The sequence below is a fragment of the Hemitrygon akajei genome, chromosome 5, assembly GCF_048418815.1.
Source record: "Hemitrygon akajei chromosome 5, sHemAka1.3, whole genome shotgun sequence".
NCBI classification, from domain to species: Eukaryota; Metazoa; Chordata; class Chondrichthyes; order Myliobatiformes; family Dasyatidae; genus Hemitrygon; species Hemitrygon akajei.
Genome location: NC_133128.1, coordinates 70,741,647 through 70,763,408, shown reverse-complemented (window position 1 = coordinate 70,763,408; position 21,762 = coordinate 70,741,647). Strand labels below are relative to the sequence as shown.

Sequence of the window (21,762 nt, the reverse complement as noted above, 5' to 3'; positions counted from 1 at the left end):
TTCCCTCCCCTACCCCCTCCCCTCTCTTCCCTCCCCTACCCCCTCCTCTATGACCCCTGCCCTCCCTCATCCTCCTCCCCTGCTCCATGACCCACCAACTCCTCACCCTCCCCCAATCCTCTCCTTCCCTCCTCCTACCCCCTCCCCTCTCTCCTCCGTACTCCCCTGCCCCTCCCCAACCCTCTCCCCCACTCACCCCCTCGCTCCCCTACCCTCTCTCCCCCACCCCCTCCCCTACCCCTCTCTCCCCCCACCCCCTCCCCTACCCCTCTCTCCCCCACCCCCTCCCCTACCCCTCTCTCCCCCACCCCCTCCCCTACCCCTCTCCCCTCACCCCCTCTCCTCTCCCCTCTCCCTCCCCTACCCACTCCCTCCCCTACCCACTCCCTCTCCCCTCCCCCACTCCCTCTCCCCTCCCCCACTCCCTTTCCCCTCCCCCACACCCCCCACCCTCCTTCTCTCCCCTCACCCCCCCATATCTCCTTCTCTCCTCCCCATATCTCCTTCTCCACATTCCCTCACCGCAATTGCTTTTCCCCGCTCCAATCACTCTTTCCCTCCGCTCCTCCCCGTGCCCCCCGCGGAGCTGGAACTCCGCTCTGTCACTCTGACCCCGACCCCGGGCCCACGGAAGTGTTTCCTCTTGTTTTGGTCCGTTTGCTGGAAGTGACGTCAGGTGGTGCAGGTCGGTGCAAGAGAAGATGGCGGCGGTGGGTTGGAGCTGACACTCAGTTGGGGGGGGTGGGGGGGTAACGGTGTTGACTTCATTGTCGGCCGAGATAGTGGAGCGAGAATGCCGACGCAGACCCCTCCATGATTCGCGGTTAGAAGGAGGGGTGATTTGTGTGTAAGGAGCGGCGGCTACTGATGTTGGTGAGTGGAGTGGAGGGGAGCGGAGCGGGAGTCGGAAGCATCCACTTGGGAAGAGTTGCCCTTCTCAGTGTAAAACCACTACTGGGACGACATTAATTGGTCTCAGATCTCAATTAAAGCACGCCGCTTCATTTTACCTGAAGAGGAAAGAGATTTGGTGGCGAAGAATGGGGGGGGGGGGGGGTTAACTTGGAGACAAGTTTGTTTTTAGAAAAAACCCCTTCTTCTTGACTCAAGCAGTCATATGCAAGTATTTAAAATGAAAGTTTATTCAAGTCTTTTCTGAGGTAAAAGTAAATCTTAATATCTCTGAACATGGCCGGGATCATCCAACCCTCTGGCACGTGTTTCTCTTTTATGACTGAGTTTTGAAGTGTAAATGTTTATTTCAGCGTTTAACAAATTTCAAAAAAGCTGAAGAGATTTTAAGACTAGTAGATAATTAATCCACAGTATTTCTATTTGTGGCGTCCAGAAGTGCATACTGTAAAGAACAACGTTTGTACTGTGGTTATGAAGACACTAAAATTAAACGTTTTTCAAATGTCTTTCAATTTCTGATTACAGGGATGATCCTGCTGAGGAAAAATTAAGATAGGGAGTCTGAATCCCAAATGCCCTTGAATGTGTCATTTGTACTTTTTATAGTGTGGGTAGATACTATCTGAGTGGTGGGGTATACATACATCTCTACCAAAGGAGGTGAAAGTCTCTCCTTCCTTCTGCTAGCCTGTGTGTCACTGTTGGGCAAGGTGTAGCACCTGCTTAGCCCACCCCGATCAGTGTCACATGAAGCCATGGGGGCAGTTGCCGGATGGTTGTAGGAGCAGTCAATGCATATCACAAGTACTGGTTATGTGGCCACTGACTCCGGACACGATAATGACTGGGGCCACCTGTCTTGTAAAGAAAAGACACTGCCCAGAAGAAGGCAATGGCAAGCCACATCTGTAGAAAAATTTGCCCAGAGCTCTCATGGTCACGAGACCATGATTGCCCACGTCATACAACATGGCACATGGCGATGGGACATTATCATTGTCAATATGCTGCTTGGATGCATTTATTCCATCATGTAGGTAGGAAGTTTGAAATGGTACTCGCGTAATGTTCAGCTTAAAAATGAGATTTTATCAGCACTATTAAGATGGAACTTGACCATAAGTTGACCATATTAAGTACATTTTCAAACACTTGTAACGAAGTATACAGATGGAAATAAAAGTAAACTGACACAACTTGAGTTAGGTGATTGCATTGTTTCTTGGGTTCCTTTAGCAAATCTGACATAGTTTTTATGCATATGACTATTCACTGAGCATATGACTTGTGAGCAGGAGTAGGTTATTCAGCTTCTCAAGCCTATTCCCCTATTTCAATACTGTCTAATGGCAATCTCGACTCCATTTTCCTGCCTAACCTTCATAAACTTCAAAGTTAACTGATCTTTGTCTTAAAAATATTCAGAACTCTCTGGATATTCTGAGAGAAGGATTCAAATCTGTGTTCCAAAGATTTATGTTCCTCAGAGGGGGGAAAATATACCTCATCAGTTTTAAAAGCCTGGCCCCCTTATTTTTAACAGTGATCGCTTGTTCTGGATTTTATCCTTAGAGGAAACATCTGTGTATGCCCTGTCAGAACATTTCATGATCTTGTTAATCTTGCTTTAGCAGTTTTGGGACTATTGATTAAGGTTAGATTGGATTGTTTTCCTACCTGTGATTTCATCTCCAGTTAAGGGAATAAAAAGCCACATGGGCCAGGTATGAAATAGCTGCAAACAAGTACAAACTCATTAGCAAGGAGGAGGGGAAAAATGAGGCTGTACACGTGATGGATATTTTTCTCTGTAGCAGTAAGGGCTATCTATTTGAATGTAAGTAGGGAAATATTTTAGTATATATGTTAATTTTTCTGGCCCTCCCATGCAGGAGCCGCTTGATAGCACGGAGCCTCTTTTAGGCCGGAGTACGGGACGATCAGGTCTGAGGACCCCGTCACGAATTCTGCCGATGTCACTACACACGTGTCCAACAGAAGGTGCACTTGCAGCAAGGTGAGATGACTATGGGTATTTCCTCTGAATGAGAATGTATCTTTATCTTAACAGCAGCCCAGGTAAGAACTGAGAGTTATTTACTCCTGGTTTTTGGGACAGCTGGGAACTATGGCTCTGATGTCAATGTTGTTCCCTTGCCCCTCCTCCTCAAGTGGTCCCGTGAGATTGTGGATGACTTTCTACTCAGCTCCCACTGGTTAAATGTCAGACAATAAAAAAATCAAGTAATCAGAAATAACACCTAATCATTAAGCATGCAGATGATTTAGTATACATGCTATTTGTAGGTACCAGATGTGGATGATGTATATACTGTTTCTTCATGCTCCTTCAACTTTCTGACCTATTTTGAGATCTGTTGGTAACAGCTGAAATTTGTCGTGTTGTTAGGTACCTTCTGAAGGCAGCCTCAAATCTTACTGTATATGGAACTTTTAACTGCTTCTATCTTTCTCATTAATGTGCCATCAAACTGAAAGAAAAGCATCAATGTGAAAGTTTGTGCCTGCTATTTTCTCCAATAAAATGCATTCCAAGGTAGGGCAATGGCCACATATAAAAAATGAGAATGAATGAGTTGTTCTTGGCCTTTTGAAGACAAGATAACCTTTGCCTGTATTGAGATGGTACATGTACTCCATATGCATGAAAAATTTGGACAACTGTGAAAATTGTTCGTTTCCAAATTACACCGTCTGCAAAAGAATGCAAAACATTAAGCAAGCTGTGTAGTTAATTTTATATAGAAAATATAACTTGTAGAAAAAATGAATTAGAAAGGAACTACCAAAAATAGTAACATTTGCATTAAATGTGGAAAGCAGATGACTGTGCCTTACTGCAGGTATATCTGAAAATGGCATGGGGATAAGTGAGAGAATGTAATGGATTCTGGTTGTGAACAATGGGAAGTTGAAATTGCTTTTCATTGCAAGAGAACTGTATAGGTCTTTTTGTGAGACTACACTTGGAGAAATGCATACAGTTTTGGTCTCTTATTTAAGGAAACGTTTACTGTTTGATCATGTGCCACCTTTTTTAGTTGTTCTGTTATGCTAACTTTAATGATAATAGCTAATTAATAGCACTCTTTGTTTAAGGTGATGAACAACCAAGTTAATCTGCCCCAAGCAGTGCAAGAGCTCTTTTCTGTGTGGTGACTCACACATTATTTCCTTTCCAGGCTGGAGCAGAGACCCATAAGTTGTTTTCATAACTGCTGAAACATTTGAGATCAAGAAAGGCAACAGCATTTCAAGGAGAATTTGAATTCAGAAACTGAGAGATTTTAACTAATTCATTTTGAAAACAATTCCTTCTATAAAGCAGTTAAAACAGCATTACAGGTTTGGAAACTGAAATGTTGTTTTGAATGCTGCAGTATGTTTTGCAATACAATTAATGGAATAATCTTTCATTTACAGCTGTAAAAGTTACTTTTCAACAACTTGTTACTAATGGTAGACCATATAAATGAAGTCACCTTGAATAGCATTTCTCTGCATTTGAGGCTTTGTATTCACAGTAGAGGTGGACAATAGTTAAGCTTTCTTTTAAGAACACGCTAAAAAATGATTATATGGGCAAGACGCTGCTGACCTGTATCCCAGTAAGACCTATTGTCCGTTTGTATTAGAAAGAATAATTAGCCTGCTTGATCTCACTACTTGAAAACACAAATTACATCCCCTTTAGTTAGCTTATTATTTTTTTCAGTGTAACTATAAAGCGCAAAGCAGTACAGCACAGTACAGGCCCTTTGGCTCACGATGTTGTGCCAATGTTTTAACCTCCTCTGAAGATCAATGTAACGCTTAACCCCCACATAGCCCACCATTTTTCTTTCATCCATGTGCATATTTAAGAGTCTATTAAATCTCCCTAATGTATCTGCCCGTACGACCACCCGGATAGCACATTCCACCACCTTTCCACTCTATGTGAAAACCTTACCGCTGACAACCCGCCCATACTTTCTTCCAGTCACCTTAAAATTCTGCTCCTTTCGTATTAGCCATTCTCTGGGGATAAAAGTCTGTGGCTGTCCACTTGATCTATGCTTCTTGTATGCGTTTGATCTATGCCTATTATCATCTTGTATGCATCTATCAAGTCACCTTATCCTCTTTTGCTCCAAAGAGAAAAGGCGTAGTTCATTCAACCTGTCTTCATTAGATATGCTCCCCAATCCAGGCAGCATCTTAATAAATCTCATCTGCACCTTCTAAACCTTCCAAATCCTTCCAATAATGAGGGCAACCAGAATAGAACACAATATTCTGACCAGAGTTTTATAGAGCTGTAATATTACTTTGCGATTTTTGAACTTAATCCCCTGAATAATGAAGACCAGCACACCATATGCGAGCTTACTACCCTATCAACTTGTGTAGCAAATTTGAGAGATCTCTGGACATGGACACTAAGATGCCTCTGTTCCTCCACGCTGCTAGGAATCCTGTTATTAACCCAGTATTCTGCCATCAGGTTTGACCTTCCAAAATGTATTATTTCACACTTTTCCAGGTTAAACTCCATCTGCCACTTTTCAGCCAAACTCTGCATCCTGTTAATATCCCATTGTAACCCTTGACAACATTTACACTATCCACAACACCAGCTTTTGTGCTATCTGCAGACTTACTGTAACACACCCTTCCACTTCCTCATCCAAACCATTTACAAAGATCACAAAGAGCAGTTGTCCTAGAACAGATCCCTGTGGATCATGACTGATCACCAACCTCCAGGCAGAATACACCCCCCTCTGCTTTCTGTGGCAAGCCAATTCTGAATCTACAGTCAAGTTTCCTGGATTCCACAACTGACTTTGACAAAAGCCTTACTAAAGTACATATACATCATATTCATTGCTTTGCCTTCATCATCTTGCTTTGTCACTTCCTCAAAAAATTTACAACCTTCCTCTCACAAAGCCATGTTGGCCATCCCTAATCAGTTTCACCAAATGCTCATAAATCCAGTCTCTAAGAATCCTCTCCATTAATTTGCCTACCACTGATGTAAGACTCACTGGCTTATAATTCCCAGGATCATCCCTGTTACCTTTCTCGAACAAAGGAATAACATTTGCCAGCCTCCAATAATCTGGTACTACTCCTGCGGAAGAGGAATAAAAATTCTAGCTTATTCGCCTCTCAATACTGCAAACCCAAAAGCTTTATTCTTTTCTCTCCAGGCCTTTGTGCTTCTTTCTTTGTCCCTTCCCTTGTAAACCACAGTGTTTTGAAGTTGTCTTGCAAATCTTGTTATCTCTTCCAATATATTTCAAAATATTAAGACCAATCTCTGACAATGTTTTTAGTTTGTTTCATCCCCATCACTGAAAGTTCTTGCCCAGATTGGTAGCAACTTTTTAAATGCCTTGAACTTTACTCGGTTTAAACTGTAGATGTGAGCTACTGTAAAATAGAGATTGTAGCATAGTGGTTTCTTACTCATTGACAATGAAAATGGTTGTGCTAAATAGTTAGATTCTAATTCTAATGATTGCACGAGTCCATTTTCCTTCATAGAAGGTGCCTTGTTTATTACAATTAAAGCCATTGTCTCTCATTGGCTGAATCAAAGGTGGTGACAAATCAGCATATTAGAGTGATCTAAAAATCTGGCTGAGTGGTGCCACACCAACAACATCTCGCTCGATGTCAGCAAGACTAAGGAGTTGATTATTGGCTACAGGAGGAGGAAGCCAGAAGTCTTGAAGCCAGTTCTCATTGGGGGATCAGAGGTCAGCAACTTTAAATTCCTCAGTGATATTTCAGAGGATCTGTTCTGGGTCCAGCACACAAGTCTAATTACAAAGAAAGCACAACAGCACCTCTACCTTCTTAGAAGCTTGCAAAGATTCGGCATGTCATCTGAAACTTTGACTAACTACTATAGATGCACAGTGGAGAGAGAGTATGTTGACTGATTGCATCATGGCTTGTTAGGAAACACCAATGCCTTTGAACAGAAGAGCCCTACAGAAAGTAGTAGATACAACCTAGTCCATCATGGGTAAAGCCCTCCCCACCATTGATCACATCTACAAGGAGAGCTGTCATAGGAAAGCAACATTTATCATCCAGGGCCCCCGCCATCCAGGTCATGATCTCGTCTCACTGCAGCCATCAGGAAGAAGGTAAAAAAGTTTCAGGAACAGTTATCAACCCTCAACTATCAAGCTCTTGAACTAGAGGGGAAAACTTCACTCACTCCAACACTGAACTGTTCTCATAACCTGTGGACTCACTTTCAAGGACTCATTATCTCATATTCTAAATATTTGTTTATTTATGATTCTGTTTTGTATTTGCACAGTTTGCTATCTTTTGCTTATTGGTTGTTTGACCATCTTCTATGTGGTTTTTAATTGATTCTTAAGGTGTTTCTGCGTCTCTACAGTGAATGCCTGCAAGACAATGAATCTCAGGGTTGTATATGGTGATATATATGTACTTTGATCATTTTCTTTGAACTTTATTTTTTTCCTGAACTAGCCACAATGAAAGCTTCCAAACCCTTTTAAGAAATCAAAGATGAAAAGTGAAATGTAGATAATTTCTCTGGAAAATAAATGGATGGAAGTCGAAGTTAATCTATTTATCTTGTACTGCTAGCCAAAAATACCACCTTTTTGCTGTGGTTTGTTAAGCATTTCAAATTGCAGCAAATTTGCTGTTGTTTTCTTTTCAGATGAAGCAGTGTTTATTTGTTGACATGGTTTACAATCAAACTGGCTTTTTTCCTGTTATTAGTAAATGCAATTTTTTTAAATTCTCATTGCCTCTTCTCCCCCCCCTCCCCCACCAATGAACTTGATGAGTAATATTTGAGTTTAAATCTGGAAAATGAATGAAATACCAAAGGATAAAATATTCTTTATATATTTAGCACTTCCAAATTCACAGATTTAGGTACGGGGCTTACCTAGAGTAGGTCTACAGCTTTCTTCAGCTGAAACATTTAGTTGACAAATGAAATTAAATCAAAAACTGAGGTGCCATTGTGAAAGGTGCTCTTATTTCTTACAGTAATGGCCTGAATTATGGTTTTCTGCAGATCCGCTAAATGAGAAACCCTTGTCAAGTTTCTGAAAAATGGGCTTAGGCTGGATTGACTAGCCAGTATCAACTTTGCTTTCAGATAAATATTTCTGATATCCAGTCCCTTTTTTGGGGCCTGGTAAATTTGCTGGTCTTGATTGATATTCTGCTGTAACTACATAATTTGGCTCAGCCAGCTCATTAGCACTCTTGAGCAGCCTTAGTGGAATTGTGCAGGTGTTGGCACTAGATTAAATTTGGATGAGTTTAACTGTGGTGTTTCATAACTGAACAGCCTACACAGAAACTCACCCATGAACAGAAAGAGGAGCCAGAGGATGACCTCAGAATGGAGCTCTGAAGGCAATGTTGAAGAAAGGAAATAGCATCTTATGATATTAGATATGACATTTCTGAATTTCACATTTTAATGTCTGTGAGAAGGGAGAGCGGGCTAGCATTTACTAGAGGAAAGGGACAGAAGGGCAGGGAGATCATCCCAAATTTAGTGACAGGTCATTATTATTGTTTTTATATGTCACCTGTCAATGGACGAAAACACCAACAGTAAAAACTCACAACCAAAGGGAATTCACAACAATCAAAGAACTGTAACAATATGGACCTTACAGCACTTTTGCTGATGAGACCAGAGTAGCAAACACCTGCCAGGTCTGAATATAGTCTGTGGTTTGCTGGGCCTTGGGAAATCTCTTCAGCATTAAATTCAAATTGTTGCCAAACTCTGAGGAACTGAGCCATAGAAACATGATGATGTTTCATTTTCTCTTCAGTAGATATTTCTTGGATGCTCTGGTTAAACAGTAATTGGTTGAGATAGAATAATGTCCATTTACTATTTTAATTGATTAATTCCCATTCTTCTGTAGTGGCTTTACGATGTGAACAATGTTGAATCCCTTTTAGAAAATAGTGAGAATTTCAAGTGATTAGACACATCACAGTCATCTGATGAATCCTGAGGAGCAGTTAAATAATTTATGACCGTTGCTATCATTAAAGATATTTTTGCATTGTACCCACCCCCTTGGCATCTGTCCTTCTAAGCATGTTTCAGTATACCGTTGAAAGGTGCATGACACACTTCTTGTGCTGAAAGATCACTGATTTCTTATTGTTGGTAATGTGAGTAAATTGGCTGCTTAACCTTCATTCTAGTTGTGATTGATTTGAATAGAATAAACAAAAATCATTTGGATGATGATATCTTAGTTCATTGGTCCAGGTGCTGAAATTCTGATCTCTGTAAACGTACTGACAGTGATCACTGCATATATTGACACTGAGCCATCTGAATACAAGCTGATTATGAGTTAGCACTGAAGTAAGCAATATACAGTATGTGCAAATGACATTGATCGCAAGTAGTTTGGATGTAAACTAATGTTAATAAGCACTGCAAATGATAATTGGCAAGTTTGATATCCTATGAATTTATTTTGGTATTTGACAATCCATTTAGTTGCTGACATTAAGAATGAGAATTGTATTATTTATGGTTAAAAACATTTTTTAATTTAACATAATACTTCAGTTTGGTAGGGAATTACCTACGCAAAATGTAACCATTAACTTGAATATTAAACTTCAGAAATTTTAAATATGCTATGATTAATATAAAGTGTGGGCTTGGGGACAAGCCAGTAACTCTGCAGATTCTTTAAATATGTTCATCTTACTTTGATGAATATTAAGATTCAGTCTCTTGTCTGTTTCAGGGTTTTAATGGCTGGAAACGTGGATGTGTACAACTCTACTGTTCATGACTCCTGCGTCTCTTCAGGGTTTAAAACCCTATATGAGGAGCGATTGTTATTTGATGTCACACTAGTTATCGAGGATCACCAGTTTCAGGCTCACAAGGCACTACTGGCTACTCAGAGTGACTACTTTCGAATAATGTTCACAGCTGACATGAGGGAGCGGGACCAGAACAAGATTCACCTTAAAGGACTCACTCCTACAGGCTTTAGTCATGTCCTTCAATTTATGTATTATGGCTCCATTGAACTGAATATGAGCACTGTCCATGAGATTCTTCAGGCAGCAATGTATGTCCAGTTAACTGAGGTCGTGAAATTTTGCTGTTCTTTCCTTTTGTCAAAAATCTGCTTGGACAACTGTGCAGAAATCATGCGACTTTTAGATGATTTCAGTGTTAATATAGATGGTATCCAAGAACAACTGGACAAGTTTCTACTCGAGAATTTCGTGCCACTCATGTCCAGAGCTGATTTTCTGTCCTACTTGAGTGTTGAAAAGCTCTTGATGTGTTTGGAAAATGACCAGTTGAGCCGATTCCCAGAGATTGAGCTCTTCGAGGCGGCACAGGCCTGGCTGCGACACGACAGAAGTCGTTGGAGGCACACAGATACCATTGTTCAAAATGTCAGGTTTTGTCTGATGAATACCACAAACGTTTTGGAAAAGGTTAGTATGTTTGAGAGCGGTACCCAAGTCACAGCACTTAGGCTAGACCATTGTGTACTGTGAGGAAATCATCAGTCAGGATCCATTTATTCTTTGCTTTAGCTAGCTGATTTATTATAATAATTAGCAATTACTCTTTGCCTTTCGCTTTTTAGCTAGTGTGGATTATAAAGGTTTCTGATGTCACATGGTGAGGAAATGTCAAGAAAGGTATTTCATCACGTGCCAGGAATTAAGTAACTATTTTTCACAAGAATATGGATCAAAGTGCTTTGGGTGCAACATTTTATAACATTGATTTCTGGTTAAATTTGGGAGAGAAGCTAGTATGAATGTTACCTCAGTGAGAGTTTTCACATTGAGTTTTTTTTAAACAGTAACTGCTCAGCTTCAATTGTTTTTTCAAGCTAGAGGGATTCTTCTTTCTCACCCATCCTTCATTGTGAATGATAGTTTAGACTCCTAGGATTCTGGAGATGTCGATTCTACCAAGCCTTTTAGCTGCTGGTGCTTTGATATTTTCACCACTTGGAACTGGGTTTGAACCAGAATGGATGTTTATCACCCTCAATTAGAAATACTATCATATCGTATAATGTAGTGACAAGTGCAAAGAAACTATTATTGGTTATGTCCAAAGAATCGTTTAAAATGATTAATGATTAGAGCATGAAATCTCTATAAAAATAAGTTCTTCTTTGGCTTTGGTTATCTAGATTTTATGGATTACGGGCATTTTGTGAACCCAATTGAACTAGAAATACTTTCCTAACTTTTAATAAAAAGATACATTGCTGTCCAGCAGCCATTTAATCTTTATTCTTCTGCAGTTTAGTGAAAGTCCTGTCGTTTTGCAGTCCAGCTCTGTGTAGTGGACTTTTATTTAAATTCGAATCCAGGAGAGCCCTTGTAATAATGTCTCCATTTAGACAAGAATTTTTGCCTAGCACATCTGCTTGGAGATGTTCAGTTTGTTTTTAATAAGGAGCTTGTTGGTAAACTGCGCAGAAACTGCGGTATTTCTGTTTATCATAGCTTTGTGAATTCAGAAGTACAGTAATCAATCGAGGTGCCCAATAGTTTTGAATTTTGGCTGATTTTCACAGGATTCATTTCTTATAGGAATGTTAACTTTGAGTAATTCCAATATCCAACAAAATACAATTGACTAACATTTATAAATATAAATTTGGCAAACAAATACAATGAGGTCACTTAAGATTAGTTTTTCCTGTCCCAGTTATTGCTTTTCCTGCAGCTGAGCAGACAGATGTGCAGGATGTGTGGTGCAGCTACCTGGTAGAAGATTTGAAGGATTGGTTTGCTGAATGTGTTTCTGCTTTTCTTTCCCTCTGAATTATCAGCACTGTGAGGTAGGGGGACGGCAAAAGGCCTGCACTGTCCACCCTCATACTCTTCCATTTTAGTGTCTAAAGTAGCTTCAGTGATCCAGTCCTGTGCATAGTTTTCTGTTCCTCAACAAAAAAACATCTGAAATACAAATTTCATAGTACCTTGTACCATGCGTTTGTAGACCAAGCCATGGCCAGCAGCCATGTTCAGATTTAGAATCAGTTGTCCAAACAGGATGACTTCTGCATCTAGTGATTTACCGAGCAGTTTTTTTTTGGCTGAACATCTAGTTGTGCTAAATTGATTACTATGTGTAACATCAGGCTCAGTTGGTATAGTGTTAAATTTTAATGGTGCTGTTTAATAATGTCCTGCACCCCACAGACCCCAATCTTTGATAAGTTCTTCTGAAGCCAGTGATACATACATGATAGCTCCAATCAAACACTGAACAGTATTCATAGTGACTGCTTGCAGAGAGTAGATTCTACTATATCCTCATTCTATCTAAAATCAATGGTGAATGATTGGATAAAGGCCAAAATTTTCTTGGGCAAAAAGAGATTTGAGCTTAAGATGATCCCACTAGTCATCAATGGGTGCTACATGTTAGTATTGCTGTTTCTGCAAGTTCGGATTTGGTGTGGTGAAGGGAACCGTTGATATGCTCATATTAGTGACTGTAATTGTCATTCATCTTGTATGTGAAAACGTACACGTGATATTGATATAATTACAGAAACTTGAGCAAAATAGATATCTAAGGTTTTTGTTTGGTATTATTGTTTAATGGGGGAGGGAAGGGACAAGACACACACTTTTACTCTAATACAGCTCACCTTTTGCAGTAACACACCAGCCGTGTGGCGTGGACTGATACTTCCAGCACACAACACAATGTGGAGAGCATTTGTACTGGGGATACCAACCTAGCCTGTAAGTCTTTGTGCATTTATTTGTAAGTAAAATGCAAGCTGTAAGAATGATCAGAGAGCACAATGATTTGTGCGAACTGTGTAATATGATTGGCCAGGGGCTTGATGAAGAAATGCGTAATGCCATAATCTTTAAATCATAATGGCAGATTTATTTTGCTATTTGAGTTATTTTTCTTCCCTCCTCTGGAGTTAATTGACAATGAGAAATATCTTATGCTACCCAGGTGGCATGTGCTGAACACAAGTCCTATCTGGAAGCTTAACTGTGACCACATTTACTTTTAGTAGAGGATGTTACTTAATCATACATTTATAAGTGGGCTTGTTAAAATATATTGAAGGTGTTTTCTTTCCACACACAACTGCATTTTTGTGGACCTGAGTGAAAATTTAAATCAAAGTAAACCACAGTGTTCCACAGTCTGTGTTGATTGAGGATCCTAACAAAATTGCATGCTACAGAAATTTGCAATTCTGACATTAAGATGCTGGCTTCACCATTATTCCATTTTCTCCATGGCTCTCTTACCAGTTTTCTTCCACTTGATGCTTATTATTTGTGATCTGATTCAGTGAAAACTTAACAGTACTAGAGGAAATCTTTTTTGGGTATTAAAAAGTTTGTTGTATTTAGATAATGAAGTCAGTTGAATAGTCAGCTGCAGTTTTATAATTAATTCCTTTTTGTTGTCATCATCCCACCCCCGTCAAATATCAACTGCTTCTAAACTGTGAACACATTTACTAATCTTGGGTTTATTGGTAATAATAAACTTGAATGATTAATTTCTAATGTTAGAAATATAAGGGATGGTTTGGAGCTGAAATAAATGATCCTGATAGGTCAATTTAAATCCATTTTTAGAAATAGACTACTTAACAGTGGTGTTTGAATGGTGCCCTGTGGATTGCATATCTTGTAACTCATTCTTTAATAAATTGACATGCTGGTGTTGTGGAAAATTTAAATGGGCCAGTGATTGAGATTACAAAGGTTGTAAGGTGCTTGCAACTTTATCAAGAAGAGACTTCAGGTATCCCCTGACTTTTCAGATTGAGAGTACTGATTGGAATATGGTGCTTTTAAATTCTCATTTGTACAGTGGATGTTACAGGCAAGCACTTAATGCCCTTCCCTGTCTGTCTTGGAGAAGCTGATGGTGAGACTCTAATCCAAGTGGTGAAAGTATTTCAAAAGTGCTATTAGCAATGGAATTCTAAGATATTTACAGTGACAATGAAGTAACAAAAATACATTTTGATGTACAATCCCTTCTGTTTGTATTTTTATGTAAAAACAAATATTTGAGCTCACTCTGTAAACTTGCTAGATGTGTGAGAAATACCAGTTTTTAACCCTAGTCCACCAGTGTATTGAGCCAAGGGGTGGAGAAAAAAATCAGCCTGTGCCTCAGTTTTCCATGTGTATCAAGTTGCTTTTGCATACATTAGAAGTTAGATGAAACAGGTTATTGAATTAACTGATGTTGATGTTTGATTGCATCTGTTATCTGGCTTCAACTCAAGATGTTTCAGGAGATATGCTGTTGTCAACAAATTGTTTTCCAGTGTTTGATCAGAAGCAGAGGGAAAATAAACTTGCATTGATACTTTTCCATCTGTAGTGAGACTTATCATCTTTATATGGTCGTATTCTGATTGATTTTATGTTTTGTATTATGTTTTCAACAACACATTGTTGAATGTTAATTTGCAAAAAATGCCAGTCAGGTGGAAAATTTGCCCATAATTTCGTTTTTAAAGACATCCTAAGCTTTTCATTTAGTCTGCAAGTATTTGAATAATAAAGAATTGTATGAAGTTCTGTGTTTGAAGTTTGATTTATTTCTTGTTTTAAGGAATTAATTGTCAAGTGTCTTTCCTTTTGTTTGAAAGCTCATTCTTGCATCCTACCTCAGATTGATTAGATTTAGTGCAGAGTTTGCAGACAATCATGTCTTTTGATTCTAACTTAATGGAGTGATTCATGAAAGATGCAGTTTGAAGTGTATAACATTTAAGAATGAGATAAAAGTAATAAATGTGCAATTGACTATAATGCGGTTTTCCATTAGTGGCAATTAGCTATTAGTAACTGCATTGTTCAGTATATTTTGCAGTGTTCCATCCCTTCACTTACTCCCCCACAGATCCTGCACTGTGCTATAAAAGTCTTTCTATTTAATCTATAATTGAAGTTCAGTGTTGTCCATTGATCTGTGAATCCTGAATCATTATTTTGCGAATAATTCTAACTGTGCTTTAAGAAGGAAAAGTTAATCTTGAATTCAGCCAGTTACTATTGAGCATTTCCTTTTTAACTGAGATGCACTTCAATTCATTTCTTTCAGTTTTAATTATCCCAGGTTAAGTTGAAAGTGGTTAGCTATTTGATATTTCTTAATGCATGGGAAAAATTCCAATACCATGATGACTTGATAACTAAACAAAGAATAAAGCATGACTACACAGTTGACAGATATTAAAGTATTGCTCAAACATGAGGAAATCTGCAGATGCTGGAAATTCAAGCAACACACACAAAATGCTGGTGGAATGCAGCAGGTCAGGCAGCATCTATAGGAAGAAGTACATTTGACGTTTTGGGCCGAGACCCTTTATCCTGACGAAACGTCGACTGTACTTCTCCCTATAGATGCTGCCTTGCCTGCTGCATTCCACCAGCATTTTGTGTGTGTTGCTTAAAGTATTGCTGTCATTGAGGAGGAACCCAAAACCAAGGTATTCATTTTGATCTTTTGTAAATGAGGAATTAATGAGCTTCACATTAAAATAAATACAAAAATGAGTACATCTTATAGATGATGTTATAAGATGAACTTATATATTCTTCGTTAGATTTCAGTTTCCCATATATTGACTATTTACATTTGTAAAGTTGTTCAGGAAAGTAATGAGAAAGTTTCTATTTTCTGTAACAGATCCAAAATTGTCACAAACATCAGAATAATGTGTTAAGTAATTAAATTTTGGAACTACTTATTCAGTGTCCTTGTTTGTAATTTACTCTGCATTCTGCCGTTACCTAGTGTGTAAAAGCTGGATTGCAATGTTGGTAAGTTTAAGTATCCATTTTGGTCTGACCTAAAATTGTCCAGCCATGAAACATAATACTTTGGTGGATTGCTGATATGAATTTTTTTTGGACAATGATTTACTGTTGTTAAGCAGATTAACCAGATGGGGATTGATAACCAGAGCTATATACTGGTTGCTGCATAAGTGCATTATTTGAACTTAATTTTTCTTTTTTAAAAAATAAGTGTCATCGTTTTATTGTACCTTCTGATTTTTCTCAGGTAAAAACATCCGAATTTTATCGCTACTCACGGCAGCTTCGTTTTGAGGTTGAGCAGGCTTTAAGCTACTTTCAAAACGTGAATCAGCAGCCACTTTTGGAGATGAAATCTAACCGCATTCGCTCGGCTAGGGCGCAGACTGCAGTTTTCCGAGGGATGATTGGACACAGCATGGTAAACAGCAAGATTCTTCTGCTGCACACACCCCGTGTCTGGTGGGAACTAGACGGTCCGCAAGTACCACTACGACCTGACTGCCTTGCAGTTGTGAACAACTTTGTGTTTTTGTTGGGAGGGGAAGAGTTGGGTCCCGATGGTGAATTTCATGCTTCCTCCAAAGTCTTCCGGTATGATCCCCGACAAAACTCATGGCTGAGAATGTCAGACATGTCTGTCCCCCGGTCTGAATTTGCTGTTGGTATCATTGGGAAATACATCTATGCTGTAGCAGGCAGAACAAGGGATGAAACCTTTTACTCAACTGAACGCTATGATATCACGCAAAACAAATGGGAATTTATTGATCCATATCCAGTTAATAAGTATGGTCACGAAGGAACAGTTCTCAATAGTAAGCTTTACATAACTGGTGGTATAATGTCCTCCTCAACCTCCAAGCAAGTGTGTGTTTTTGATCCCAGTAAAGAAGGTACTGTGGAACAGCGGACAAGGAGAACACAAGTGGTTACAACATGCTGGGAGAATAAAGCTAAAATGAACTATGCACGCTGTTTTCATAAAATGATTGCCCACAATGGGAAACTTTATGTTTTCGGTGGTGTGTGTGTAATATTACGTGCATCGTTTGAGTCCCAGGGCTGTCCATCAACAGAAGTTTATAATCCTGATTCTGATCAGTGGACTATCCTGGCATCAATGCCCATAGGAAGAAGTGGGCATGGGGTGGCAGTTGTTGAAAAGCAGATAATAGTCCTTGGCGGCCTTTGTTACAATGGTCAATACAGTGACTCCATACTTACCTTCGATCCAGAAGAAAATAAATGGAAGGAAGATGAATATCCAAGGATGCCTTGTAAATTGGATGGTTTACAAGTTTGTAGCCTTTACTTTCCTGACTTCATACTGGAGCATGTTCGGCGATGTACCTAAAACATTGCTATGGTTACACAACAAAAATTACCTAAGGAGGGGAAACCATAGTTTTGTTAAGCTTTTGGGGAGAGCAAGTTTTACAGTATTGTAATGGTATTGCCCTCAAAAATTGCAGTTCAGAGTGGTTTGGTTTTCATCTTTATTTTGTGTAGTCAATTCAAATCCATTGTTAATTTTATCTTAATTAATAATCTACTATCTAAGAACTTTTAATGAGTAAATGTGCACTTGTACAGCTTCTTGACAGGTTGTCTATTCGTATCCTTGCACCACTATGACACTGAGTACCATTGTTGAAGATTTTACCAGATTTATAAGACCATAAGACATAGGAGCAGAATTAGGCCATTTGTCCCATTGGGTCTGCTTCATCATTGCATTATAGCTAATTTATTTTTCCCCTCAAACCCATTCTCCTGCCTTCTCCCTGTAACCTTTGACACACTTACTAATTAAGAATTTATCAACCTCTGTCTTAAGCATACCCAAGGACTTGGCCTCCACAGCTGTCTATAGCAATGAATTCCACAGATTCACCATCCTCTAGCTGAAGAAATTCCTCTTCGTTGCTGTTCTGTATATTTTTGATAACTTATTTAGTAGGTTTTTCCTTTTTAATTTTATTTTAGTATTTTATCAAATGTTTGGCCTTTTCACTAAAATTGTGACATTTTATTAAGTTGTGAACACTTATTTTGCTGTTGTCTTATATGATTAATCTGCGCTCTCACTGAAGATCCAACTTGTTGCAAGTAGTTTGGAAAGTACTCTTAAGTTTTTTTTAATGGAAAATGCTAGAAGCATTCAGAAAGTTAGGCAGCATCTGTGGAAAAGGAAATAGTTGATATTTCAGTTCATACCCCATTTGTCAAAACTGGAATAGAGACAAATTAGGTTAGTTTTAATTTCCAGAGAGTATTGAGGAAGGGATGATGGCTCTCTAACTGCCCTATTTTGTTCACTTTCTCTCGACTATCCTTGCAGAAAGATTTTTGCTTTGACCCTTCCCTCCTCCCTATTATTTGTGTTAGAAATACTTCATTACCCAGTTTCCAATATTTTAAAAAATTCTTCAACCTGAGACATTTTTTTCTATTTCCACAAATGCTGCCTGATTTGCTGTGTGTTTCCCATATTTTCTGTATTCATTTCAGATTGAACTTTTGCATTTTAAAATTTTCATTTAGGACAATATTGTATGTTTAGATTAGTATTTTAGAGATATTTTGGATTGTAGGAGGGCTTGGAGGTGGAATCTGGCAGCTGTGAACTTTTTAGAATGGTCAGCTGAACATTAAAATGTTTTGAAGGAAGTATTCAGTTCTTCCTTTGTGTAATCCTGCGCTTTTCAAATTAGTTTTGGGTTTGCTCCTTTTACTTGATGTAGATTTGCTTTCTGTTATTTGTAAAGTAATTGTTATACTATTAAGAGTTTGGCTCTGGAAACCTGAATATTCTAGCTCCAACTACTAACTTAAAAAAAGGGTTGCTGGGAAATCCTTCACTAAGTCACTGCAAAGTCTTTTATTTGTTTAGTTGTTATCTTTGAGTGAATGATAGTTTTGAAACAATAGGATACATTTTTGGTAGAATTACGTGAATTGTGTACCTGTCCAACATGGATTTATGTTCAAATGAATTGTTTGGTAAAAACACTGGAAAAGGGTTCTTTTTTTAACAAGAAAAATATGTTCTGTTGTAAGAACAGCTTTTCAATGCATGTATATTTTATTACCATCTTAATTCAATCATTTATTCCAGAATGAACAGGAAATTCTCAAAGCTTTTCCAGGGACTGAAAAGATATCTTGCACATTTGTAATACATTATTTCTCTTTTATAATCTGTAAAACCTATTTAAAAAATATTAGACACGTTTACCATTTTAATTATTCTGGAAACCAAAAAATAGCAAGCTGTGTTCAATTGTAAACATTTAAAACTTGTAAAGGGACAAAAAGATGTAAAAAAAAATTGCTCTGTAAATATTGAATCCTATTTTTCACTGAGGCAAAAGTGGATGCATTAAGTTTCCAAATAAAATGTATTTAGTGAGCTCTAGTCTTGAAAACCTATGTGACAGACAATTAAAGTATTTAAGAAAACTACAATTTATTACCTTAATTACATTGCGACAATTAAGACATCTACATTTAAGGACTCAGTTACAGAATGGCATCCTAAAAGAAGCTATATTCATCATCCTCATCACTTTACATCTTCTGGCATGTAAATTGCACCTTTGCAAACAACCATTTTTTTTTCTTGTTTTATGAATTCCATTTCTATTGATTAAAAGGGCATCTCTCAGACTGCATTTATTTGTAAATTATCACATTTGTAAAGCACAAATCACCATGATAAAATTAAAATATTGGGAAAACTCAGCAGGTCAGGCAACATCTGTGGAATGAGAAATGGTCAACATTTTGGTCCTCCTCGTCATCATAACTGATTTCCATCTGCACCTTGCTTTGTTCCTTATGCTTGGTTGCCTGGTTTTTATAATGAAGACTTAAGATGACAACAACAGATTCAAGGAAAGTACACACTTGTTGAAAGGTGTTGAGCCAATTTGAAAGCATTTATTCTGGAGAATACCTTGGCTCTTACAGAAGAATATTTTGGAGGTAGCATGTTTGTGTCTGTACACTTCCTTAAAATTATGGCCCCTGTTGTGGGTTTTAACAATTCAGTCTAACACTCTGTTTAAATAAATAATTCTGTTTAAAGATTTTGGTAACAGACTGGATATTCAGACTGATCTCCCAGGGATTATAAGTGCCTGTATTTATAAACTAATTCTGAGATTTAAGACTAGTCCACAAGGATTCATTTAGCACATGGTTTTGTTCTTTTGGGTCACAGGAAGCACATCAAACCATAACTTCTGTAATGTCAACGTTTTGTTTAAAAGGGAGTGTTTGTACATTTGTAGCAGATCATTCTCGGGGCATTTCAATTGAAGTGCAATGGAAAATTACATTTAAAATGTAATTTTAATTGCTGATCTCCCATTTAAAGTTTACCTTTCTGGTGACTCAGTCACAGAGGAGCTGCTGTGTTAATGTTGAACACAACCTTTACCAGCAAGTACAGACGGCATCATTTTCAATCTGAGGTAAAATAAATTTACTTACCTGATAGAATGATCAAGTGTTATTCTTTATATTAACTGTTTATCTTCACTGGCAGACTTGGACTCATTTCAGTATAGTACAAAATAACTCAAATATCCACTTAATTAGTGCAAAAAAATTTTGAGACTTTTTAAATCAAAGATATTTGTAAACAAAATGCAAGAAGTTAAATAAAAGAATTTTCTTTTAAAATGGCCGCTTGTCAATTTCATTTGAAGAGCTGGGTGTGAAGAAAACATTTTCAAATAATGCTGAAAAAATTTAAAAGGTAGTAGTTATGGACTTGCCTTCATTGGTTTAAGGGTGTAATAGGTTTAAATATGCTCTCTGTATCAGTGGATGTGGATGTGCATGATTATTTTCAAATGAGCATGGGATGACAAAATCTAAAGTTAATATGTGCAGTTGCTTTATACTTATCTCAAAAATCTACTACTTGAATTCCAATTATTGTAATAAACAGTTGGAATGCTAGCACAACTACACACCCCTTAGCTTTGGCCAGTTTATTAAATAGTTTGTTAGTTAAGCCCATGACTCCAACTAAGGTATAGTCTACAACAATAGCTTGTCAGAATGCTCTGTCCTGGCCTTTCTAGTTGTCCCCAGGCGTAGCCCATCTTGGTGTTGGATTCAAGGTCACATTGCCAAGTGTTTTTTGGCTCTCTTAGAAGGTTGATCGACCCTGTAGCTAACACGGACTTGTGTTTTTCACCGCACAACTTTGTACGTCTTTTAGGTGAAAATCCTTTCTCTCCCAGAGATGAAGTCTGGAGCTCTATTGCTGTTTCTGTCGCTGTGTTTTTATGGGTTTGGGTTGCTAGCCCCATGCCCAACCCTCCTTTCACAGCCAGGTTTGGGACTATCCATGGTGGAGTTAGAGTATTAGATAACTTAAGAAAATTACAAAGGGTCCAGGAACTTCTATGCATGCAATAAGCAGGATTGTGTAAAATGGGTGAGCAATGGCCTGTGTCTGTGCTGTATAGCTCTGATTCTGAATGTTTGACTTTATGAGGCCTACATTGAGAATTGAACAAGAATGGCTAATTTGAATAGTAAAAATGCAGCTTTCTGCTAAGTATTTACAGTATACGCCACATCCTCTTTCCCTTTTGTACATTGTTCAATGTCTTCTATTAGATTCCCTAATCTTCAGTCCATTATATTTTCCACCTATTACCTCCCAGCTTCTTAATTCATACCTCTCTCCCTCACCTGATCTCACCTATCACCTGCCAGCTTGTACACCTCCTCCACCCCACCACCTTATTCTGGTTTCTGCCCCCTTCCCTTCCAGTCCTGATGAAGGGTCTTGGCCTGATTATGCTCCTCCATAGATCTGCCTGACTTCATGAGTTCCAGCATTTTGTGTGCGTTGTTCAAGACTTCCACCATCTGCAGTATCTCTTATGTTACAGAATATTTTGCAATCTATTAACCCCTTCCACTTGGCAACAT

At 38.4% G+C, this 21,762-nt stretch overlaps 1 protein-coding gene across 2 annotated transcripts; it reads left to right on the top strand.

The window, feature by feature from the left end:
• The first annotated feature begins 676 nt into the window (after positions 1–676).
• On the top strand, positions 677–20,495 carry klhl15 (kelch-like family member 15). 2 transcript variants are annotated; one of them, XM_073045713.1, is made up of 4 exons: positions 677–710; positions 2,808–2,932; positions 9,726–10,437; positions 16,049–20,495. In XM_073045713.1, the coding sequence occupies exons 1-4, from the start codon at positions 702–704 to the stop codon at positions 17,156–17,158; spliced, it is 1,956 nt and encodes a 651-aa protein (XP_072901814.1). In that variant the 5' UTR covers positions 677–701; the 3' UTR covers positions 17,159–20,495. The 2 variants fall into 2 exon arrangements, with proteins under 2 accessions (XP_072901814.1, XP_072901815.1); XM_073045714.1 differs by lacking the exon at positions 677–710 and adding an exon at positions 729–873.
• The last annotated feature ends 1,267 nt before the right edge of the window (positions 20,496–21,762 follow it).

What these genes read in the sequence shown, in the direction of transcription:
- klhl15 (XM_073045713.1), top strand. An exon ending in GAAGGTGCACTTGCAGCAAG is followed by an intron (nt 2,933 to 9,725) that starts GTGAGATGACTA and finishes TGTCTGTTTCAG; the next exon opens with GGTTTTAATGGCTGGAAACG. An exon ending in CCACAAACGTTTTGGAAAAG is followed by an intron (nt 10,438 to 16,048) that starts GTTAGTATGTTT and finishes GATTTTTCTCAG; the next exon opens with GTAAAAACATCCGAATTTTA.